The following is a 25,747-nucleotide window of genomic DNA, read 5'->3' as shown; positions in this document are numbered from 1 at the left end:
TCTTGAGAGTCCCTTGGACTGCAAGGAGATCCAACCAGTCCATCCTAAAGGAAATCATTCCTGAATATCCATTGGAAGGACTGATGCTGAAGCTGAAACTCCAATACTTTGGCCACCTGATGAGAAGAGCTGAGTCATTTGCAAAGACCCTGATGCTGGGAAAGATTGAGGGCAGGAGAGGATGACAGAGGATGAGATGGTTGGATGGCATCACCGACTCAATGGACATGGGTTTGGGCAGACTTCGTCTTGGGTCAGGAGACGCCTCAAGGCTGAGGGCGTGTCACCAGGCCCCCCTCCCACAATGAGCGTTTTCGAGATAGAATGGCACAAGGTGTGTCGTCCCCAGCCAGGAAACAATTGACATGAATACTGATCTGTTGAGCCATTAACAGCCCAAGGTTTGAGACAAAAGTTAGTCTCAAGCAGAACCGATTTGAAGAAAGTGAGATCCCAAGCCAGTACATAGTTTCATTAGCATAGCTTAAGAAAAACTTTTCCATAAGAAAACCGCATTGGTTAGCTCAAGGTTTGAGAAAAGTCAAGTTCAGAGGGAACCAGGTGTCCTCAACAGAGAAGGGAAAGGAGTCTGCCACTTGCAGTTCGTTTCTTCCTGCTGCTTTGGGACCTCTGGCCTCCCTACCCAGGCTGCTAACACTCTCAGTTGTTACCATTAGCGCCACCTGGCAAGCTCTCTTCATTAACAGCCCAATACAAATAAAATAAAATGAGTTTCCAATAGCAAGCGATTCTTCTTGTTGATTTTCCTCCAGTCAGAGATTCTGGGACTCAGCAACCTTTAATTTGTGGATTTTCCATCCTCAACATGTGCTTTCAAATGCAGGCCTGTTCCTTGGGCTTATTTCACTTCGTTGTAAAGGGGAAATGTATGGCACATCACGGGGCATGTTTTCATAGCCTGAGTGTACACACGGCAAATATCCCTTCCACATTCCATTTACTTGCTGGGAACCACTTCCATGTGAATCATCTGTCCTTAGGGCTCCAGAAAATGCGGGCCTTTCAGAGGCTGCAGGTGGGGCACCAGAAACAACTCCCCTTCGGAGCGGAGCCCTTGGTCCAGTGTCGGTGACTGTGCAGGGAGGCGGGCACGGGTGCGCTCACTGTCCCTGGGCCTGCACATGCCCTCTGGCTGGTGCTGGGACAGGACAGGTGTCCTGGCCACTCCCGCTACAAGCTCGCCTGCCTCTGCCCACATCAGGAGCACAGGCCTCCTGAGACCACCCATGCCAACAACCCATCTATTGTTGCTGGAGTCAGAGAACACGTTTGCCTGTGCATGCGCTTATGCAGCTTTTTATCCAAGCCCTCTTGGTACAATTTGAAAACTAAAGCCTAGAAAGAGGCAGACTTGTCTGGAACACAGTATGTGAGCAGAAGCCAGTAGGAAAGTGAGGACCCCAGCTCCCTAAGCCAGTTCGCAGTCCTATCCATCATGCTTGGTTTGGAAGTGAGACCCTAAGTTCCTGGTGAACTCTACCAACCTGGCCCCGCTTGGGCCATTATTCTCTCTGCATTTTCATGCTCACACAAGCAGGCACAAACAGAAATAGGGTCCACAGTGGGGACGATGTGAGATGGTAAAGGGAGAGAACACACCGTGTCAGGGCTGGGAGAGCAGGAAGGGCTGGAGGCAGCTCCGCCATGGAGCAGGGGCCTCCACACCCCGCTCCTGGCAACGGGCACTGCGTTCAGAAGTCCAAAGCGTGAGGGGGATTCTCCACGTTCCCTGAGTCCTGCCTGGGTGTGGGCCCTCTCCTCAGTGTTCTCCAGTGAACACGGTCTCAGTCCCACAGTCCACTTTTCTGGGCTGTTAAAACCAGGCTGAGCACACACCCCATTCCCCAGTATAGACGGTGCTACAGGACAGAGGGACTTGCTTTCCTTTCCTAAACATTGTGTGCTTGCTGTTGGGCCCCCCAAGCGTTCACTCAGTATGCTTGGGAAATCTGTCGACCTTGGTTCTCCACCATTGACTCCTGTGTCTGAGAGCTTGGAAAAATGCTTTCCACTCACAGAGGTCCCTCAGAGGAGAGAGGAGCTGAAGGAACAAGGGCTTGTGGTGAGCAGGAGAGGGCTCAGTTGTGGACCCAGAGTCAGGGTTGCAGAAAGAAGACCAGCCCTAACCGGATTCCAGAGGTTCTAATTTGAAAGTAGGGGGAAATTATTGCCCTGTCTGAGCCGAGGATGCAACATGAACGAACTAAACCCCAAAGAGAGGAAAAGGAAATGAAAAATGAGGAGGTTCCTGGATCTTTCCACAGCCTGCCTGAAGTACACTTTCACCTCGGGAACTCTGGAGAGCCTCCGCCTTGAAGACCTGAATGAAGGTTCGAGTTAGTCCTGCAATGCTAGCGCGGGCCACCAGGAGGCACCCAGTCGGGGTTGCTAGCTGAGCTTTGCAGGAGCAACTGGAGAGAGAAAAAGGATGGTGGAGGTCATTCTGGCCATGCTCCCGCCTCAGAAACAGCACGCGCTTCCTAGTAAGAGTGATCATCTCAAGAGACCGACCTGGACAGAAGAGGAAGGGGAGCCCCAGGATCTTCACGTTTATTTACTCTGCCCCGAGGCTGTGAGTACTCACTCTATGCCAGGTGAGTCAGTGGTACAGAGAACAGTGCTGAAAATGACCAGCGGCCCGTCCTTTCAAGGAGCTCTCGGTTTGGAGTGAAGAAAGAGAAAAGTATGGAAGCCAGACAAGGGAAGGAAAAGAACAAGTGCTCTACTGAAAATAAAAAAGGGCGTTGTGAGGGAGGGCTTGGAGTCAGTGGTCAAGAGGGTCTAAAAGGCCTTGCTGCGGTGACCAGGATGAAGGAAGGAGCTGGGCCTGCACAATTCTAGGAGAAGCACGTCTGAGAGCAGGCAGCCCTTACACAGAAACATGAAGGCAGAAGTGAGATGCCCAGGTGAGGCTAGGAATGTGAGCGTTGCCTCTGGAGGGAAGCTGGTAGGAGATGGTGGTGAGTGGTGAAGTCAGTTCCTGGTTCCTGGTAGACGGTGCTTTCTGTTCCTCTCTAGCAGCATTACTCCAAGACTGCACTAATAAACTTTGCCTATTAAACTCTTCACAGTCTGTGAGCTAGAAATGGCTTATCTGGGCATTTCTGCCTCAAAGTCTCTCTGCTGCTGTGGTGGAGAACTCAGCTTATATTATTTTGGGGCTTCAAAATCATTGCAGATGGTGACTGTAGCCATGAAATTAAAAGATGCTTGCTCCTTGGAAAAAGAGGTATGACTAATCAACTCAGCATATGAAAAAGCAAAGACAATACTTTGCCAACAAAGGTACTTTTAGTTAAGGCCATGGTTTCCCAATAGGCATGTATGAAAGAGAGAAATGGACTATAAAGAAAGCTGAGCGCAGAAGATCTGATGCTTGTGAACTGTGGTGTTGGAGAAGACTATTGAGAGCACCTTGGCTGCAAAGAGATCAAGCCAGTCCTTCAGAAAGCAGATGAGTCATGGATGTTCACTGGAAGCACTGATACTGAAGGTAAAACTCCAATAAGTTGGACATCTGATGAATAGAACTGACTCATTTTAAAAGACCCTGATGTTGAGAAAAATTGAAGACAGGAAAAGAAGGAGACAACACAGGATGAGATGGCAGGATGGTACCACCAACACAAAGGATATTAGACACACTAAATTCTGAGACTACGTATTGGATATGGAAGCCTGGCAAGTTCAGTACATGGGGTTGCAAAGAGAGGAATACGAGTTACCTACTGAACTCAAATGAACGATTTTCCCTCCTGGAGGAGGGTGACTGTTGCTTTCCTTCTCGGTGTGTAACATGTGTGTTTGTTTGCTCTCCTGTCCTGGACATTATGCTTCCCTTCCAGGACTAAGGGGCTTTGACCGGCCACGGGTTTATCATAGTTGATGGGTTGATTCCGTTGATCTTTACTAGGAAAAAACGGCCCTGACGCCGCTCTCTTCCTTAGCCTATTGCACCCCTCCCACCTCCCGCTCCCCCCATCCCATCCTAGGAGCCTACCGCTTTGTGCTTTATGATCCAAGTGCTCACACCCTTGCTGTCCTCTTACCTCCTTCCCATGGCACAGAGAAGCGAGATCAGCCAGGATTTTTCTCTCTTTTGCACGGATTTCGCGCAGCATAAGGCCACCTTCCCATTCCCTCTGTCACGCCACCCCAATCGACATTCTTCTTCTCCTCCTCTTCCTCCTCCTCCTCCTTCTTCAGAGGGTGTGGATGGGGCAAGCAGTAAGTCCATTTGAGACGATGGGGCGGAGGAAGATGCGTGGTGATGATGAGGGCGGACCGTGGGTGGCTCCGCTTCCTCGTGCAGGGCACGCTTGTTCGTGTTCTCGGGGGAAGATACTGCTCATCATTCTTTGTCCTCTCTACGTGCGGAGGGCATGGTGCGGCGTAGGTAGCCATGCGGGGGAAACAAGCCATCGGAACGCTCTCTGTTCCTTGCCACGCCGACTCGCGCAGTCAGGAGCCAGAGTTGGCCCTCGAGGTCGGAGATGTTACATCGCAAATTCCCGGTCTGCCGTTTGATGGAGGGTTTGGGGTTTGAAGCCATCAGCCAAGCCAAAGAAAGAAAAACGCAAGAGGTGGTCGATAAGGGGCCTCAGGTGCCCCTCCAGCGGGTCACGGGCCCATGAGGCAGTCGCGAAAGCAGCTAGGGGAGGACAGCTTCCCCACCGCCCCAGGCACTTTGGAGGCCGGCCGCATCTCCTCGCGTCCAGAGGCGTTTGCCCGGGGCCCAGCTGGATGAGACTGCCAGACAGGACGGGCAGGGTCGGAAGTCCAGTTGTCTTGCTATCACAATCTAGGGTAGGCTCGGGTCTTTCCTCAGTGCGGGGAGGACCTTTGCTTTCAGAAATGAACGTGGCGCGACATATCTCCACTCAGGCACCGGTGCGATGCTGGTGGAGAAGTTTCTTTGGGACTGGTTGGGTTGCCTTTCTCCCCTTGGCCTTCGTGTTGGTGCTGGTGGTGCTGGTGGTGCTGGTGGCGGTGCTCATGGCCTTGTGGATCGCTTCTCCTGTTGGGCACTTGGAGCTTCTCCAGCGTACTCCTTGCACCGGACATGGAGCCCCAGGGATCTTTGCGGACGAGCGTCGTGCCGGGGACGCGCGCATCCCCGCCTCATTCCTGCCGGACCCTCCGCCAAGTAGCACGAGGCCTCCCGAGGACAGACACCCATAAAGGCTGCTTGCCCGTCTTCTCCCCGGACGCCTCTCGACGTCTGGGGCATTTTCGAGAGCCTGACCGGCCGGAAGGAGACGGTTCATGGACCTGCACCCGCTCTTCCCTGCCCCCCGAAGGGCTCCCGAGATCTTCTCCTTGCTCGGCTGGCTGTGAGCGCTCTGTGAGGCGTCTCCAGGCCGCGTCACTCACCCGAGGCCAGCGGTGCGGCCAGGGAACGGAGACGGGGAACGAAAGGCAAACCCACACCCAAAGTCCCATCCCGAGAGGACTCTCCCACCCTCGCAGAAGTGGGAGGCCCTCGGACCGTGCCCAGGCCCGCTCATGCACCCCATCACCCCATCCTCTCCAGCGACTTCCCAGCAGAGCCAGCCCTCGAGAGCTCAGCCGCTCAGGCACGAGCCCGTCCCAAGTGAACACCGAGACCCCGGGCACACTCCAGGCCCCGCTTTTTCCCAGGAGGCTGCATCACGCACACGGCCGAGAGGAACTCGCTCCTCGTCGGAACTCTCGGTGCGTCACACAGGGCGTGCCGCACACAGCGTGTGCCTGGGCGTCTGCACGCATGTGCGTCAGAGCCGACCTACCGCCACAGCCCCAGAGACGGCCGCGGCTTCTTGTTCTTCCCCTTGGTGGCTCTGGCCCTCCCGCTGGCACAAGGGCCGTTGCCGACGTTCTTCGGCCCCGGAGGCGGGGTGTCCGTGCTGGGACGGTCGAGCCGCTCGTGCTCCTGTTGGGGCGGCGTGCGGTTTCTCCCTCCTCCGTGTTTGGACTGGTGAATCACGACTGCGCCGGCAGGCAGGGCAGACTGGACCTTCCGCAGCTCCAAGGCCGGCTTCGGTCGGCTGTGTTCTTGCAGGCGTCTCCACTGCTCTAAGCTCATCCCTTCGACCTCTGTGTCCCCCGGGGACTCCTCCGACCCAGGAGCTCTGCCGCTGGCGTCTCCTGCAGGCTGCCCGGGCTCTGTGGGGTCAGCCCCGACGGGGGCCGCTGCCCCTCCCCCAGCGCCCCCTTCCCACGCACCCTCCCGGGCGTAGAACAGGACGTAGGCGCTCTGGCTCAGGGCAGCGGTCTCGTCACAGGCGGTCACCTTGGCATCGTCCATCTTATACCATTGGCCGTTGCCCGCTCGGACGTAACAGAAGTAGTGTCCTCGCTCACAGCTCCACCCGGAGTGCACCAGCACGGCATAGAGCACGTAGCCCAGTGGCCCTGCCTTCCGCTCAGACGTGTAGGGCTGCAGGTCCAAGCACTGGGGATAGCGCACCTCCTGAGCCCTTTTGGCCCCGCTCACCGGTGTGAACCGCTTCAGCACCAGCACCAGGACCTGGGAGGTGCTGTGCAAAGTCAACCTCTTGGTGGCAGGCACCTTCCGGAGACAGACGCCACAGTCATAGGCATTGTCCGCGTCCAGCTTCTCGGGCTTCACCAGCTCTCTCAGAGCTTGCTCCACACTCTGAGCCGCCGTGATATCCAGGCTGATGTCCAGATAAGGGTCGAACGTGTCCGAGACACCGAGGCAGCGGAGACACTGGATCTGAGACCTCCAGGTCCCGCCGAAGATCTGACGGATGACGGTGGTGTCCTCGGAGGCATGGCCCGACGGCTGGGATGCACTCAAGCACCCTTGCTGCATGGCATTCAGAGTGAACATCAGAAACTCGTGGGCATCTTCCTGCTGGTGTCTGTGGAAGCCCGCCAGCAGGTCCTTGCGGGGCCGGATCACCTCTCCCGCGTGAAGGAGGGCTCGGGTCACGTGAGCTCGCATGGCACAGAGCGTGCAGGCGCTGCGGGCCGGACAGAGGGTGGCGTGCTGCTGGGACACCATCCAGCTGGCCAGGGGCGGCGTGTGGCTCAGACACTGCAGCGCCGCATTCACGTAGCAGGTGTTCCCCAGGTTCTGAAGCCCAGCCCCCACCCCCCACGGCCCCTTCCAACTCAGGGCGCCTTTCTGGCCAGGCGTCAGCCCTGCTGACCCAGGAGCCAAGTCACCCCGCTGGGGACGCCCAAGCGCCGGCGACGGCCCCTCAGGGACAGAGGGTCCCCGAAGGGCATCCGCACCAGCGCCGCTGGGCCCACAACCTTGCCCTCCGGGGAAGACGTCGAAGGGAGACGGACACACACCTCCCCCGTGCTCAGAAGCAGCCCCCGGGGCTCTGCACACAAGGCCCACGAGGGTTTCCATCTCCTACCTGCAGCTGCACGCCGACGCCTCCTTCCCTCAGACGGTCCGGCTCCAGAAAAGGGCCTGGGCCCCGCCCCCTCGGGCCTTTGGGGGCTTCCCCACAGCCCCACCCCCGCACGTGCAGGCTCCTCATTGGCTGAGGCGGCCGAGGGCGTGCCCACTCCCACTCCCGCCATCCAACCACCCTCACTTTTCTCGGGGAATTCCCCTTGACGAGGCCCCACACGCACTTCCGACCTGACCCCCTGGACCAAAGGGCTCAGGATGCAAGTGATTCGGGGGCATTGGGCCTTCCAGCCTTGCCCGCTAGAGATTCACTGCGGGGCTTCCAAGTTCAGCACACAAATGCCGGCTGCACAGGACTTCCGTGGGCTCACCATTCACATCCTAACACACGTGTGGAAACATATGTCTGCCCACCGAACCTCTCCCCTTTAGGGGTCTCCCGACCCCAGACCCCTGCCTGAGGACAACCCCTCCCCGGACAACAATAAACCCTTGCCTCAACTTTGCGCTCCAGCGAGGTCCTCCCCAATTTCTATGCGTTCTCACTGGACACTCTTCTAGCGTTCAGGGTCCTAGCACCAAAAGATGCCAGCAGAGTGCCACATATGCTTTTCTCCCTTCAGGGCCGTTGATCAAGACCCAAATCGAGCTCATTTAGAAAGGCATAGGCTTCCTGCAACTTTGGATTCATTTCTTCCGCTGCTTTTCTCTCTCTCTGTTGCCTTTTTTCCCTTTCTTTTTGTTTTTGTTTTGAGGGGTTCCCTTTCTTTCTTTCTTTCTTTTTTGATTTTGTGTTCATTTTATTTATTTTATTTTTATTCTCTTTTTCTATTTTAAATACACTCGTTGACTTATAGAGTCGACTTTCCAATTCAGGGGCTCAGCATGTGGAATCTAGTTCCCTCACTATGGAGCGAAATTGGGCTCCTTAGGTCAGGAGTGTGGAGTCTTATCCAATGGGCCACCAGGCACATCCTTTTCGAAGTATTGGAAGTGTATTTCCTCATTTAATCTTCAAGATAATTTCCTGAGATATGTACTATTCTCTACATTTTACTGTTGAGCAAACTGAGGCCCAACTGGAGGCAGCAGAACCATTATTCAAACCCAGATCTTTCGACTATGGAGCCCATGAGCTTAGTTCATGAACTACACTGTCTCTAAATAGTTGACATATTTATTAGATTATTTAGAAGTTTGGAGACATTTCAAATTGGAATGATAAATTTTAAAAATCGTAATTAACATGATATTAATCAAAATATATAATGTAAGATCTACTCTGAATTTGAATACGGTCATTTCATAAATTGGAGAAGTCAGTGGGAACCCACTCTAGTATTCTTGTCTGGAGAATACCGTGGCCAGGGGACCCTGGTGGGCTGCAGTCCATGGGGTTGCAGAGAGTCGTACATGAGTGAGTGACTAAGACACAACACATTTCATAAACTGTATGATGAGTTTTAGGAGCCAGGAGATCCAGGAATCAACCCTATTCTTATCCTCCTTTCAATCTGACGGTGACAAAGTGAAAGTGAAAGTGTTAGTTGCTTAGTCATGTCTGACTCTTTGAGCCCATGGACTGTAGCCCCTGCAGGCTCCTCTGTCTGTGAAATTCTCCAGGCAAGAATACTGGAGCGGGATGCCATTCCCTTCTCCAGGGGATCTTCCCGACCCAGGGATGGAATCCAGGTCTCCTGCACTGCAGGCAGATTCTTTACCATGTGAGCCATGAAAAGTGAAAGTGAAGACGTTCAGTGGTGTCCGACTCTTTGCGACCCCATGGGCTGTAGCCCACCAGGCTCCTCTGTCTGTGGGACTTTCCAGGCAAGTGTACTGGAGTGGGTTGCCATTTCCTTCTCCAGGGGATCTTCCCAACCCAGGGACTGAACCCAGGTTTTCTGCACTGCAGGCAGATGCTTTACCGTCTGAGCCAGCCATGAAATGGTAACAAATTCTGCAAAGTGCTGTCTAGAAATGGCCACATGGGGGTGACAGTGAATAAACATTAGCACAACCCTGACACAAAGCCAGCTCTTCTTGAGATAAAACCCAGCTCATTCAATGTCTACAGATTATTTTTATAGACTATTACAATTATAACTTTTTTATCAAAAAACCCCAAATATTGGGAAACTGCTAAATTATTAATATGCTTTTTAAATTCTCAGATTGGTCTTAGAGCTAATGGATCATAATTGAATATATTCAGGTTTAATTAGGAAAACACTGTATTTATAGCCTATTTATTTTCAGAAAGAATTTGTGTCAAGCGCTGGAAGAGCAAGCGGTGGAGAGGAGAAACCCAATGTCCAAAGTCAGTAGTGGCGGCCTTAAGGAAATATCCCATGTCCAAGGTAAGAGAAACCCCAGTAAGACAGTAGGCTCTGAGAGAGGGCATCAGAGGGCAGACAGCCTGAAACCACAGCCATAGAAAACTAACCAATCTGATCACGTGGACCACAGCCTTGTCTAACTCAATGAAACTAAGCCATGCCATGTAGGGCCACCCAAGATGGACAGGTCTTGGTGAAGAGTTCTGACAAAATGTGGTCCACTGGAGAAGGGAATGGCAAACCACTTCAGTATTCTTGCCTTGAGAACCCCATGAACAGTATGAAGAGGCAAAAAGACAGGACACTGAAGATGAACTCCCCAGGTCGCTAGGTGCCCAATATGCTACTGGAGATCAGTGGAGAAATAAATCTCAAAAGAATGAAGGGGTGGAGCCAAAGCAAAAACAGCACTCAGTTGTGGATGTGACGGGTGATGGAAGTAAAGTCCGATGCTGTAAAGAGCAGTATTGCATAGGAATCTGGAATGTCAGGTCCATGAATCAAGGCAAATTGGAAGTGGTCAAACAGGAGATGGCAAGAGTGAACGTCAACATTTTAGGAATCAGCGAACTGAAATGGACTGGAATGGGTGGATTTAACTCAGATGACCATTATATCTACTACTGCGGGCAGGAATCCCTCAGAAGAAATGGAGTAGCCATCATGGTTCACAAAAGAGTCCGAAATGCAGTACTTGGATGCAATCTCAAAAACGACAGAATGATCTCTGTTCATTTCCAAGGCAAACCATCCAATATCACAGTAATCCAAGTCTATGTCCCAACCAGTAACACTGAAGAAGCTGAAGTTGAACGGTTCTATGAAGACCTACAGGACCTTCTAGAATTCACACCCAAAAAAGATGTCCTTTTCATTACAGGGTACTGGAATGCAAAAGTAGGAAGTCAAGAAACACCTGGAGTAACAGGCAAATTTGGCCTTGGAGTACAGAATGAAGCAGGACAAAGGCTAACAGAGTTTTTCCAGTAAGAGAATGCACTGGTCACAGCAAACATTGTCTTCCAACGACATAAGAGAAGACTCTACACATGGACATCACCAGATGGTCAACACTGAAATAAGACTGATTATACTCTTTGCAGCCAAAGATGGAGAAGCTCTATACAGTCAGCAAAAGCAAGACCAGGAGCTGACTGAGGCTTAGATCATGAACTCCTTATTGCCAAATTCAGACTTAAATTGAAGAAAGTAGGGGAAACCACACCATTCAGGTATGACCTAAATCAAATCCCTTACGATTATACAGTGGAAGTAACAACTAGATTTAAGGGACTATATCTGATAGACAGAGTGCCTGATGAACTATGGATGGAGGTTCGTGACAGTGTACAGGAGACAGGGATCAAGACCATCCCCAAGAAAAAGCAATGCAAAAAAGCAAAATAGCTGCCTGAGGAGGCCTTACAAATAGCTGTGAAAAGAAGAGAAGCCAAAAGCAAAGGAGAAAAGGAAAGATATACCCATTCGAATGCAGAAGTTCCAAAGAATAGCAAGGAGAGATAAGAAAGCCTTCCTCAGTGATCAGTGCAAAGAAAGAGGAAAACAATAGAATGGGAAAGACTAGGGATCTCTTCAAGAAAATTAGAGATACCAAGGGAACGTTTCATGCAAAGATGGGCTCAATAAAGGACAGAAATTGTATGAACTTAACAGAAGAAGAAGATATTAAGAGGAGGTGGCAAGAATACACAGAAGAACTGTACAAAAAAGATCTTCATGACCCAGATAATCACGATGGTGTGATCACTGACCTAGAGCCAGACATCCTGGAATGTGAAGTCAAGGGGGCCTTAGAAAGCATCACTATGAACATATGAACAAAGCTAGTGGAGGTGATGGGATTTCAGTTGAGCTATTTCAAATCCTAAAAGATGATGCTGTGAAAATGCTGCACTCAATATGCCAGCAAATCTGGAAAACTCAGCAGTGCCACAGGACTGGAAAAAGCCAGTTTCATTCCAATCCCAAAGAAAGGCAATGCCAAAGAATACTCAAACTACCACACAATTGCACTCATCTCACACACTAGTAAAGTAATTCTCAAAATTCTCCAAGCCAGGTTTCAACAATACTTGAACCATGAACTTCCAGATGTTCAAGCTGGTTTAGAAAAGGCAGAGGAACCAGAGATCAAATTGCCAACATCTGCTGGATCATCGAAAAAGCAGGAGAGTTCCAGAAAACATTTATTTCTGCTTTATTGACTATGCCAAAGCCTTTGACTGTGTGGATCACAACAAACTGAGGAAAATTCTGAAAGAGATGGGAATACCAGACCACCTGACCTGCCTCTTGAGAAACTGTATGCAGGTCAGGAGGCAACAGTTAGAACTGGACATGGAACTACAGACTGGTTCTAAATAGGAAAAGGAGTACGTCAAGGCTGTATATTGTCACCCTGTTTATATAACTTAAATGCAGAGTACATCATGAGAAATGCTGGGCTGGAGGAAGCACAAGCTGGAATCAAGATTGCTGGGAGAAATATCAATAATCTCAGATATGCAGATGACACCACCCTTATGGCAGAAAGTGAAGAAGAACTAATGAGACTCTTGAGGGAAAAGGAGAGTGAAAAAGTTGGCTTAAAGCTCAACATTCAGAAAACTAAGATCATGGTATCTGGTCTCATCACTTCATGGGAAATAGATGGGGAAACAGTGGCTGACTTTATTTTGGGGGGCTTAAAAATCACTGCAGGTGGTGACTGCAGCCATGAAATGAAAAGATGCTTATTCCTTAGAAGGAAAGTTATGACCAACCTAGACAGCATATTAAAAAGCAGAGACATTACTTTACCAGCAAAGGTCCATCTAGTCAAGGCTATGTTGTTTCCAGTAGTCATGTATGTCTGTGAGAGTTGGACTATAAAGAAAGCTGAGCACGGAAGAATTGATGCTTTTGAACTGTGGTGTTGGAGAAAACTCTTGAGAGTCCCTTGGACTGCAAGGAGATCCAACCAGTCCATCCTAAAGAAGATCAATCCTGGGTGTTCATTGGAAGGACTGATGTTGAAGCTGAAACTCCAGACTTTGGCCACCTGATGTGAAGAGCTGATTCATTTGAAAAGACCATTGAGGGCAGGAGGAGAAGGGGATGACAGAGGATGAGATGGTTGGATGGCATCACCGACTCAAGGGACTGAGTTTGAGTAAGCTCCAGGAGTTGGTGGATGGACAGGGAGGCCTGGTGTGCTGCAGTCTGTGGGATCGGGAAGAGTCGGACACAACTGAGCAACTGAACTGAACTGAACTGACTCAATAGTATGAAAACCATGCAAAACAGTCCTGGTCAGAGGAGAATGTATCAAGAATCCACAACCACAGAAGAGAAGTAGCCAGAGAGCTTACAGGAGTAACTGAGCTTCACCAGCGGGGCTGGAGTGCTGGATCTGTGGGGCATCGGTAGCTCGCATGCTCCTGGAAGCCCCTGGGGGGCCATCAGTCAGGCAGGGCTCACATCCTTGGTGCACACAGTCACTTCCTCCCAGACCCCCCTTGGCTTCTCCAGCTGACTTCTCGGAACTCACATTCTGTTCTTTAATTCTGTCCTCTGTGAAACCAGAGCTTCATATCTTCCACAGTGATTTATAATCACTGTGCTCTAGGAGCACCCCCAGGGTCAGGGCTGGAGTCCTGGACACAGGTGGAGCCCAGCAAGCCCGTTCTGCACCTGCTGTGAGGAAGACCTGATCCAGGTGCTGCTGTTGAGATGGCCTGAGGCACATTAGCCAAAGCCTTGGGTTTGAGTTCAGAGCAACAAAGTACCGAAGTTCAACCCTTCAGCCACGGCAAGCGGCATGTGGGTGCCCCCTGCAGATACATGCTGGCCCGATGTGGCGCTGGGAGCATCTCAGGGCCCGCAGTGTAGACAGAGGGATCAGGAAGGGAGGGGAGGGCGGGGTCAGAACTCAGGAGGCGGAAGCAACCCTGGAACCAGCCTGAAACCTAAAGTAGGTCAAGAAATACCTATGGAACAGATAATCTAAAGCATTCCCTAATTCTGCAAGTGAAGAGCCCAAAGCTCAAAATAAGTAGTTGCCTACAGTTGTACTAGAAGTCGGTGGCTGAGCTGTGCTGAGATCCGAGGGGCTTCAGCCAGGTCCCCAAAGTGGCTTTGCATGCGTGCTCAGTTGCTCAGTAATATCTGATTCACGACCCCATGGACTGCAGCCCACCAGGCTCCTCTGTCCATGGGACTCTCCAGGCAAGAACGCTGGAGTGGGTTGCCACTCCCTCCTGCAGGGAATCTTCCTGACCCAGGGATCAAACTCGCATCTCCTGCAGCTCTGACATTACAGAAAGATTCTTTATCTCTGAGCTGCCTGGGAATCCCCCAGAGTGGCTTTACTAGAGCTGAAATCACCCACTTGGTGACCCTCCACGCGGAAGGAGAAGGCGGCCTCAGAGAAACATCCCAGATGGTTGTGACCAGCTGGTGAGGTGGATAGAGTCCTCAGCCGCATCCGTCTCAGGGTGTGAGGCCACCCCTGGGTGGTGGGAAGCCCACACATCAGCAGAAGGAGGAGGGAAATGGAAAACACGGGCAGACAGAGGTGGGCACCCGCTCAGTCCTGCCCCCAGGGACACCTAGCGTCCAGCAGGATGGCACCCCCAAGCATCCCAGGGCCTCACAGAGCTCACCCTCAGGTCCTAAGCTGGGCTTTACAGGGGCAGCCTGAGCCCCGGGCAGCTCAGGGTAGGAGCACCAGATACAGAAGGTCACAAAACCACAGGATCAACAGATACATGCTACTGGAGCGTCAAGTCCCTTCAGATATACACTGGGTAGTTAAAAGTTCACTACTAAAATTCTGCTGTATTTGTTTAAAAAGAAAGCCATGCATATCACAGAGTAAAACCTATTTAATTAACAAACACTGAGTGTCCACTTTGTGCAAATAGTGTGAGGCATGAAGAACCAGTGGGCAGTAGGAAGGAATTCCCACAAAGTGATACAGGCTCAGGGGGCTCCACACAAGGGGCGGCCCTGCACAGAGATGCTGGGTCAGAGACCTTCTGAGAAGGTGGCGTTTGAACCAAGACCCAGTGAAGGGGGCACAAGGCGTGTGCATGGCTATCTGGGGGAGAGCAACAGAGCAAGTTTATTTTTCATCATCTTTAAAGATAAAGCATGACTATTAAGATGTTTTGACTTAGGTGCCACGTCAGGACCTTTGGCTCTGCTCCCCAGCTTCTTGGAATACATACTTACTTTTCCTCTCAAGTGAGCTAAGAAAAACGTGTTGTTTAGATGTTGACTTCTCTTGCTAAAAGGCAAGCAAGTCAGCCTAACTGGTGATAGAGTCTTCAGAGAAGGGGCATGAGACAGCTGACCTTCCACGATTAAGGAAGCTGGTCCAGAATAGCAGGGCATGCAGGGTTCCTGGCCACCTCAGTAGGGGCAGCAGGTCCTGAGAAAGGCTTCTCCAGGGCGAGGCATGCTGTCCTGACTCAGAGTGCGGCCTTCTCCACTGACTTTTCTCACCTCAAACCACATTGTTCCAGCACCAGTTGCCTAAGTATTCCAGCCTGTCTTCATCCTTCTTTGTCTGAACTTTCAGATCTGACCAGTTTAGCATTTAAAGACTCCATAATTAAAACCCTTTGCATGGCCAAGAGACAGAAGCCCCCTTCAATGTGGGGAGACAGATCCGTCTGTTCACTAAGTACACACTAGTATGTAATCACTAAGTTGTGTCCAACTCTTTGCAACCCCATGGACTGCAGCTCGCCAGGCTCCTGTCCTCCACTGTCTTCCGGAGTTTGCTCCATGTCCATTAATGCAGAAATGCTATCTAACCATCTATCTCATCCTCTACGATCGGTTCATGTAATAAAAGCCTTGGCATCCCCAAGTAGACAGGAGCCTTCTTCAATGTGGGGAGAAAATGCCATCTGTTTGCTACTCATGTGCAATAATTTTTGACTGGCCAGAAAGAGAGAGGGAAGTGTGCGCTGTGATAACCACAGAGGAAGAACACAGTGAGCAGGCCTGCGGTGGCGCTGGGGAGCAGCGGGTGGGGAGCGGAGACTGGGAAGCTGGGGGTGCTAAGCGGGGCCCAAACACTTCCTCTCCCCCCAACCCCGAGGATTTTCCAAGGCAGAGTTTGGAATCCGCTATCTTGCAGCTTTACTTTTTTATCTTTTATTTTTAAACATAATTATTTGGGAATTCCTTCACTGTGTTTTATTTTGGTTGTGAAAATGTGGCAAGCAGATCATCACAGTGGAGGGCTTTGCCTGGTCTGCATGAATGGCCAGTGACCAAACTGGCCTAAAACTGAAGACTCTGATGTTCAGACATTGAATTTCCCACAATTCCTGGCCACAGGGTGTTATTAATAGATGTCCATTAGCTTTGACTGATGAATGTCAGGCAAATTATTGGGAAAATAAACATTTTCCACTTTTACAATGATAGTGAAATTCAGTTCTAGTCTTCTCTAAGTTATAATCTGTAACTCAGCTATAGTTATATCTGTTATAAATAGTTCTAATTATGTCAGTTATAAATATCTCAGCTACAGTTATAAATCTATTTCAGTGTTTTTTGGTTGTGTTCTATTTTTGTCATAACATGTTATTTTGAACTTCATTAAAATGACAGATAGTCACAGATTACCAATCACAGCCAACACCACAATTGTCTAGTTTAAGTATTGCAAATAATGAAACCAAGTGAAAATCTGCCAAAAGACAGGCAATTTTAGATGGCCTTGCAATCCCAGTTGCTGTTGACAGCTATTTTCATTTTAATTTACACAAAGTATCCATATAAACAATATAGATACATTGAATATATGCAGATGTATGACTTGAGCACTACTTTGCTAGCGTGTGAGATGAGTGCAATTGTGTGGTAGCTTGAACATTCTTTGGCATTGCTGTTCTTTGGGATTGGAATGGAAACTGAACTTTTCCAGTCTTGTGGCCACTGCTGAGTTTTCCAGATTTGCTGGCATATTGAGTGCAACACTTTCACAGCATCATCTTTTAGGATTTGAAACAGCTCAAATGGAATTATCTCACCTCCACTAGCTTTGTTCGTAGTGATGCTTCCTAAGGCCCTCTTGACTTCACATTCCAGGATGTCTGGCTCTAGGTGAGTGATCACACCGTCATGGTTATCTGGGTCATGAAGATCTTTTTGTATAGTTCTGTGTATTCTTGCCACCTCTTCTTATTATCTTCTGCTTCTGTTAGGTCCCTACCATTTCTGTCCTTTTTTGTGCTCAACTTTCCATAAAATGTTCCCTCTGTATCTCTAATTTTCATGAAGAGATTTCTAGTCTTTCCCATTCTATTGTTTTCCTCTATTTCTTTGCACTGATCACTGAAGAAGTCTTTCTTATGTCTTCTTGCTATTCTTTGGAACTTTGCATTCAAATGGATATGTCTTTCTTTTCTCCTTTGCCTTTAGCTTCTGTTCTTTTCTCAGCTATTTATACAGCCTCTTTAGACAACCATTTTGCCTTTCTGCATTTCTTTTTCCTGGGAATGGTCTTGATCACTGCCTCCTGTACAATGTCATGAACCTCCATCCATAGGTCTTCAGGCACTCTGTCTGTTGCTGAAGAATTGATGCTTTTGAACTGTGGTGTTGGAGAAAACTCTTGAGAGTCCCTTGGACTGTAAGGAGATCCAACCAGTCCACCCTAAAGGAAATCAGCCCTGAACATTCATTGGAAGGACTGATGCTGAAGCTCCAATACTTTGGCTCCAATACTTTGACTGTAAGGAGTCCAACCAGTCCACCATAAAGGAAATCAATCCTGAATGTTCATTGGAAGGACTGATGCTGAAGCTAAAGCTGAAGCTCCAATACTTTGATTCGAAGAACTGACTCATTTGAAAAGATCCTGATGCTGGGCAAGATTGAAGGCAGGAGGAGAAGGGGACGGACAGAGGATAAGATGGTTGGATGGCTTATTTTTGTATTCAATTTCTCTAGATCTTATAAAGCAAAGAAGTGGGAAATGCCCAGACAGAGCAAAGGTTTCACTTGTTTGAAAGCAACTGTTGAGACATTTTACATATTCTAGACTGAAGCGTTTGTAAAACTCATACAGAAGATTTACATATCTGTGGAGCAGAGCACATGAGCAGGCAGGTTAGATTCCTGGTGTGTGTCAGTGCGCCCTTGCTTTGTGAGAACTTTCAAATGGAGAAAACTCGATCCACGGGTGGTCACTGTGAGAAACGGCTCTGCTCAAGCAGTTCTACCCTCTTGCTGCTTTGCAGTTTTCCTCGCTTTGTCTTTGCTCTGACCTCACCGTCTGTGCTTTCTCCCTCACTCTGCGTATTCCCGCGAGAGTCAGCTGATTAAAGGGCAAGGCTCAGTGATGACTCAAGGACAAAATTGCTTCTACAGACTATCTGTGCTTTGATACACTTCTGAATAGTGGCAAGCTGACACTCACAACCCCCTTAGGACACATCTCTAATGAGGGAGACAGATGCAGGAACTTATATTTTCAGGTGGAATGTCTCTGAGACATAGCAGTGCTAATCCAAGCTTACTGCTGGCTGGAGGTCCTGACTCCACGGCAGAGATGAGGTTCTCCACACCGGTGCTTGCAGAGTGACCAACAAAGCGAGACTCGGGGGGGTCATCGAGGAGCACGGAGGACTGACTGCAAGGAGCAGGTGGTGGGAGAAGCCCTGGAGGGAAAATCACCCAAAGCCTCAGACTCATGAGGGCAAAGCCACGAGAATTGACAAGGGAAAACTGATTTGTTCAAACAGGACTTGAGCTTGGCAGTTCAACACTGGTTAGTGCTCTGGAGTTCAGCCTGGGTCAAGAGCTATAGCTTGAGTGTGTTGGGATTTCAAGACTTGGCTGAAGTCCAGATAGTACACTGGGTCACAGACCACACAGAATCACTTCACCCTCAGGCTGGTTCCCGCTGACTGCCATCGGTTTTCTGAGAAGTGGTTGTGGTTTTGGTTTTTCTTTCTGTTGGTCTGTTTCCGTCTTCTGTTGCTTTGTGTAATTTCTTGTACTCTCTGGACTCACACTCTGTGAATCTTCAATTTTATTAAACCCAAGTTCCATCTTGTGCAAGATTTGCTCTATGACCGTGGGCTTCCAGAGCTACAAAGAGATCCACCACCCTTTGCTCCATGACCGTGGACTTCCAGAGCTACAAAGGGATGGATCCGCCACCCTTTGCTCCATCTTCATCCCCCTTCCACTCCGGGATATCAGCATTTCCACACTGGTCTCTAACTGTCCAAGGAGTCACAGTCTGGTCCCACTTCCTAGGCAGGAGATGGTCATAACAGATTCACTTCCATAAAAGCTTATTGGGCTTGTGTTTAAATTTTTCCAGAGCTTGGTTTTTTAGTAAATAATTGGAGATCAAACTTTCAGCTATTAAGAAATACCAAGGTATTACTAATTAAACTGGCTAGATAAGTTATCACCTCCTGAACTCATTTACATTTTAAACGAGAAATTCTGGGAACAAGCGTACAGGCCCACAACAGTAGCTCTGTGGCGTTGCATATTTCAGGCACTCAGGGAGAACTGGTGGATATGCCGTTCTAAACAGCAACAGCATCACCAGTCTTTGAGTCTGTGTTTACACCAGCCTCTGGCCTACATTCTTTTTAAACAACATATCATTTAAGTTCTTATTTCGTAAGAGCCTTAGGAAACGAGTATTTCTTTTTGGGGGGGGAGGGGCGTGGAATGGGAAAATAGATGCTCAGATGCTTAGTGTGCCTACGTCATACAGCTGACAAAGGTCAGAACTGAATCAAGCATTTAACCTCTGTCATCTAGTGTCTTTCGGCAGGAGGTTGTCAACAGTGAAACAAACACAGAGCCTAGGTATTCACCTATGATATATAAATAAGCTGTTCTCAGGGTTTGGCTTTGGCTTTTCTGCACAAGCACATTTCACCGGCTCTGTTCGGCTCTCCCATCTGTAATGCGTAGAAACGCTAAGAGCTCCAAGCACAGGAAGTGAAGGTCAGCCTCTCAGAATGCCTTGTCGCCACCCAAGCCCGCAAGTGACCAAGCCCACCGCTCCACAGCCGTGCACAGCACTTCCAACTGCAAACTTTGAATATTTGCCTTGTGCTGTATTTGGGAAAGAGACTACTTTATGTTTATGAATGTCTGTTCTCCTTGTGTTTACTTTACGCTAACGGAGCTAAATGTGAACTCTCACGGTCTAATCACCATAGCTTCTGTCAGACTTGTTCCTGGCCCTGGTGCTCCAGCGCTGATTCCTTGTGTTCCTTCCTGCTTTACGGCTCCGTTTCCCAGTCTGCCCTCCCGTTCCTGGAGCGGTTAATGGCTGGGGTCCTCGGGAGACGGCGTTCGTGCCTAGAATCCCCTCCCTGCCGTCCCCCCAGCGCCGCGTCCCAGGGCCGTCAGCCTCTGTGCCCCGCAGGAGCTGAGTCACGCTTGTGGCAGGGCTGAGGGGTGGCTTAACCGTCTCCGAATATTTACACTCAAAAAAGTGAATATATCACAAAAAATAAATGAACTTCTAACTGTTGAAGCTTGAGGCAAAGCAACGATAAATTGTGAGGATTTATGTGCAAGATGTTTATTATTTTTTATTTCAGTTATTGTACTTATAAGTCCACAATTTCTATTTTGAAACATGTATTTATATTCTTTCACTTATTTAATATGTATTTTTATATTTTATATTAACTTTCAAATTTAAAAAACTTTTAAACATACAATTTAAATTCTAAACATATATTTATAATTTCAATCTCACTATTGATATTCTCCATTGTGGTGAGACATTATGGTCATACATTAGTTGTTTAGGTATGGCTTTCTTTATTTTTTTAATATAGTTAAAATATCTGACTTAAGTCTTTGACTAGTAATTCTACCATGGGCCTCCTCCAGGAGTTTCTGCTTTCTTCCCTGTGTGTGGGCTGTACTTTCTTGCCCCTTTGCATGTCCTATAAAATGACCTTTTAAGCACTATATATAACACGGAAACACTGGAATTGGGTCCACCCTCTCCACGGCGTTTGTTGCTGTTGCCTTTTGTGCAGTACTAGTACTTTTCATCGCTGTTTGCTTTTCTGGTGATTTCTGAACTAATTCTGTAAATCTATTTTCTCAGTCTTGTGTGGCCATGAAAGTCTCTGCCCAGCTAGCTTAGTGGTCAAAAACAACTGGGCCGGTTTTCTTGAACACCTGGAACTGCGAAGCCTCTAGGCCTGCCAAGGTTCTGTGCGGAGGCAGGCCCTCAGCACCCAGCCAGGCAGTCAGGAACTCTGCCATGGCTTCACCTCCCACCGGCTCAGGGCTCGGGTTCATTCTAGCATGTCCACAGCCCTGGGCCTGCATGTGACTTCTAGGTTCCCAGGGAGGTCCTCACAGAGCCTTAACAAACCCCTGTGGGCAGCTCATGAGCCTCTTTTCCTTTTGTGCTTCTGGTCAGACTGTTGTTTGCCCCACTGTTATCCAATATCTTGGGCAGCTGGTTAGAAATGAAAGAAGAGAAGTTACAGCTGACACCACAGAAATACGAATATGCCAATAAAATAGACAACCTACAAAGAATAGATAAATTTCTAGATATGTGCAGTCTCCCACTTACTCAGGAAGAAAGAGAAAACACGGACAGACCAATTACTGGTAATGAAATTGAATCAATAATCAAAAAACTCCCAACAAACAAAAGTCCAGGACCAGATGACCTCACAGGTAAATACTACAAAATATTTAATGAAGTTTTCACTAATCCTTCTCCAACTAGTTCAGAAGAATTGAAGAGCAAGGAATGCTTCCAAGCTCTTTCTGTGAGGCCATCATAACCTGATACCAAAACTAGACAAAGACACCACAAAGGAAAAGAAAAAATAAAATTAGAGACCCATAATATTGATGAACACAAGTGCATCAGTGTTCACTTGAAAAGTCCTTAACAAAATATTAGCATGCTAAATTCAACAATACATTAAAAGGATCATATACCATGATCAAATGGTATTTACCTCAGAGATGCAAGTTTATCTGTAAATCAATCAGTGAGATACACTAAATTAACAAATTAAGGAATAAAAATCATATGATCATATAACAGATGCAGGAAAAGCTTCTGACAAAATTCAACATCTATTTATTACAAAAATTATCAACAAACTGCATAGAGAGGGAACATACCTCAACATAATAAAAAGACAAACCCACGGCAAACATCATCAATGGTGAAAAGCTGAAAATATTCCCTCTAAGACTGGGAGCGAGACAAGGATGCCCACTCTCCCCACTCATCTGAGCCGCCAGGGAAGCCCACCAGAAGTGCCAGTCACAGCAGTCAGACAGAGAAAGAAAACAAAGAAGTGACATGAATCCAAGTTGGAAAGGAAGAAGTAACACGTCACGCTTGTAGATGACAATATCTCACACACACACACACACACACACATGCAGAGCTGACTCGTTGGGAAAGACTCTGATGCTGGGAAAGATTGAGGGCAGGAGAAGGCGGCAGCAGAGGGTGAGATGGCTGGATGGCAGCACCGATTCAATGGACAGGAACTGGAGCAAACTCCAGGAGATGGTGAAGGACACAGAAGCTTCGTGTGCCACAGTCCACTGGGTCTCAAAGAGTCAGACACAACTTAGTGACTGAACAACGACAGATATAGAATCCTAAAGACCTCACCAAAAAACCTATTAGATTTAATAAATGAACTCAATAAAGTTGCAGGATACAAGATTAATACACAGAAATCTGTAATATTTCTATACGATAATAACAAATTATCTGAAAGAGAAAATAAGAAAACAATTTCATTTACAATTGCATCAAACAGAATAAAACACCTAGGAACAAATCTAACCAAAGAGCTAAAAGACTTGTATTCTATGACTATATGACAGGTCTATAAGACCTGATGGAAGAATTTGAAGATGACACAAATAAAGGGAAAGATAAACTATGCTGGTGGATTGGAAGAATTAATATTGTTAAATGACCATACTACCCAAGGCAATCCACAGATTCAATGCAATTCCTATCAAAATAGCAATGGCATTTTTCATAGAACTGGAGCAAATTCTAAAAGATTTAGAATAGGCACAAAAGATCCTGAATAACCAAAACAATCTTGAGAAAGAAGAGCAGAGCTGGTGGTACCAAGACCCCTGACTTCAGACCATACGGCAAAGGTGCAGTAGCCAAGGCACGCTGCCAATGGAGCAAAAGAGACAGCAGTGGAGCAGACTAGGGAGCCTCAAAATAAACGCACAGGTACATGGTTACTTAATCTACAACAAAGGAGGCAAGATTATACACAGGAGAAGGTGGGGACACGACACAAGTGAAGGAGATTAAGAGACACGAACTTACAGTTAGAACCTAAACCAGTGACAGATAAAATTGCAGCACGAGGCAAAGAGTCAGTAACGCTGCATTACCTGTGTGAGCGTCAACTGTTACTAGACGGTAATCGTAAAGCGGTAATCGATGCACAGTGCAGTGAAGGTCAAATCACTATGCGCAGCTGAAGGGACTGTAATAGGTACATGAACTATACTTCAATGAAAGTGAAAGTGAAGTCGTGCCCGACTCTTAGCAACCCCGTGGACTGCAGCCTACCAGGCTCCTCCGTCCATGGGATTTTCCAGGCAAGAGTACCGGAGTGGGGTGCCATTGCCTTTTCTGACAAATCCCCACAAATTCTAAACAGAAGCTCCAAGCAGAACTGCTGACACCCCCCTCCCCAGGCTCCCACAGGCCCTGCTTGTCCAGCCCTGGCTGCTGTGGCTGTTCACTCAGAAGATGCTCCAGATGTGAAGTTGCATCACCCAAAGAAGAAAACTGCCGGAAATGTCCACTTACCTCCTCCCTACACCAAGCACCATCCGATATGAGGGAACAAGACGCCAGTGCTTTTGCCCAGAGGCAGGACCTACTCTGAGCCCAAATGCCCTGTCATGTTCTGAGCTTCTCTGACCTCTCACCCTGCCCTGCTCCTTCCCTCCCTGTTCCCTCACTCCCAGAATCCTTCCTAGATAAATCATCTCACTGGGGTCCTTGACTCAGGTTCCATGTCCTAAGACCCCTTTTCTTATCTCTCTTCTCACACAGACCATGTTCCCATTCATCATCACTCAGTCATGTCTGACTTTATGTGACCACATGGATTCCAGCACGCCAGGCTTCCCTGTCCATCACCAACTCCCAGAGTTTGCTCAAACTCATGTCCATCGACTGGGTGATGCCATCCAATCATCTCATCCTCTGTCTGTCCCCTTCTTCTCCTGCCTTCAATCTTGCCCAGCATCAGGGTCTTTTCCAATGAGTCAGTTCTTCCCATCAGGTGGCCAAAGTATTGGAGTTTCAGCTTCAGCATCAGTCCTTCCAACGAATATTCAGGATTGATTTCCTTTAGGATGGACTGGTTGGATCTCCTTGCAGTCCAAAGGACTCTCAAGAGTCTTCTCCAACACCACAGTTCAAAAGCATCAATTCTTCAGCTTTCAGCTTTCTTTATAGTCCAACTCTCACATCCATACATGACTACTGGAAAAGCCATAGCTTTGACTAGCTGGACCTTTGTCAGCAAAGTAATGTCTCTGCTTTTTAATATGCTGTCTAGGTTTGTCATAGCTTTTCTTCCAAGGAGCAAGCATCTTTTAATTTCATGACTGCAGTCACCATCTGCAGTGATTTTGGAGCCCAAGAAAATAGTCTGTCACTGTTTCCTTTGTTTCCCATCTATTTGCCATGAAGTGATGGGACTGAATGCCATAATCTTAGTTTTCTGAATGTTGAGCTTTAAGCAAACTTTTTCAGTGTCCTCTTTCACTTTCATCAAGAGGCTCTTTAGTTCTTCTTCGCTTTCTGCCGTAAGGATGGTGTCATCTGCTTATCTGAGGCTATAGATATTTTTCCCAACAGTCTTGATTCCAGCTTGTGCTTCATCCAGTCTGGCTGACAACCATGTCCGGAACTGTGCTGAGGTCACAGCAGAGGGCAAAAGAGACCGGGGCCCCTGCAACCTTCTTCTAGCTCAGCTGTGTGCCAAAGGCCTCAGTAGCTCAGACCCTGGGGGCATAGGGATTGGAGGCTTCCACCTCTGGGGCGAGTCAGCCAGAACAAAGTATGGTAGAGACATAATCCAATGAGGCAGAGCTGGCCTCTCAGCAGGTCCCCCCAACAAAGAGAAGCAGATTTTTTCCTCCTGGTTTGGATACTGGGGAACTTCAAGTCATTGAATTGGCTCCAAATAAAACCTTGTGATGCTCTAAAAATAACTGCTTCCCACAGTCAATCCAGTTACTACAAGGGGAAAAAACAAACACTACAAAAACAAAAATTAAAAGAAAATAGGGGAGATCTAGAGGCTGAAGTCATGGTCACTGCTTGTTTCTGGGGTACAATGTGGACGGAGATGTTGAGCTGAACCTGAGAAAGTTCCCCACCCTCAGCCTCTGCTTCTCTTTTCATCCCAGAGAGGACAGCCCAGAGGCTAAAGACAGCCCTCTGCTAGTGTATTTAAGCAGATTTCCAACCAAGATTCCTAGTGCTTCTGAATTCTCAGACATATGTGTGTGCGTGCTCAGTTGCTTCAGTCGTGTCTGGCTCATTGTGACCCTATGGACTGTAGCCCGCCAGGCTCCACTGTCCGTGGGATTCTCCAGGCAAGAATACTGGAGTGGGTTGCCATGGCCTCCTCCAAGGGATCTTCCCGACCCAGGGATGGAACCCATGTCTCATGCCTCCTGCACTGGCAGGCAGGTTCTTTACCGCTGGTGCCACCTGGGAAGACCTTCAGACATACATCTATTGCTAAAAGGCACTGTAAAAACATATAGACCTCTCAGACTTATGGCCTAGGACCTCTAAAAGGCAGTACCCAGCACTGCAAGGCCCACTGCCAGCCCCTGTGGGCTGAGAATTTTGAAAGCAGCTCAACCTTGAAATAACCCCTGAGGTAGTCTCATCCCGGGTATGAAACATACCAGCAGTTTTGCCAATGTTCCTATGTAGGGGCTGGCA

General features: G+C 48.4%; 1 protein-coding gene across 1 annotated transcript; it reads right to left on the bottom strand.

Moving 5' to 3' along the window:
- Window positions 1–4,529: 4,529 nt before the first annotated feature.
- Window positions 4,530–7,957, bottom strand: LOC112446467 (ubiquitin carboxyl-terminal hydrolase 17-like protein 6). The gene has a single exon (XM_024991310.2). The coding sequence runs from the start codon at window positions 7,385–7,387 to the stop codon at window positions 5,786–5,788; it is 1,602 nt and encodes a 533-aa protein (XP_024847078.1). The 5' UTR covers window positions 7,388–7,957; the 3' UTR covers window positions 4,530–5,785.
- Between the last annotated feature and the right edge of the window lie 17,790 nt (window positions 7,958–25,747).

Source organism: Bos taurus, chromosome 4, assembly GCF_002263795.3.
Source record: "Bos taurus isolate L1 Dominette 01449 registration number 42190680 breed Hereford chromosome 4, ARS-UCD2.0, whole genome shotgun sequence".
Taxonomy (NCBI): domain Eukaryota; kingdom Metazoa; phylum Chordata; class Mammalia; order Artiodactyla; family Bovidae; genus Bos; species Bos taurus.
Note: the sequence above shows the minus strand (reverse complement) of the source record. Positions and strands in the feature narration are given on the sequence as shown.

What these genes read in the sequence shown, in the direction of transcription:
- LOC112446467 (XM_024991310.2), bottom strand. Translation starts at nt 7,387, where the DNA reads ATGGAAACCCTCGTGGGCCTTGTGTGCAGAGCCCCGGGGGCTGCTTCT.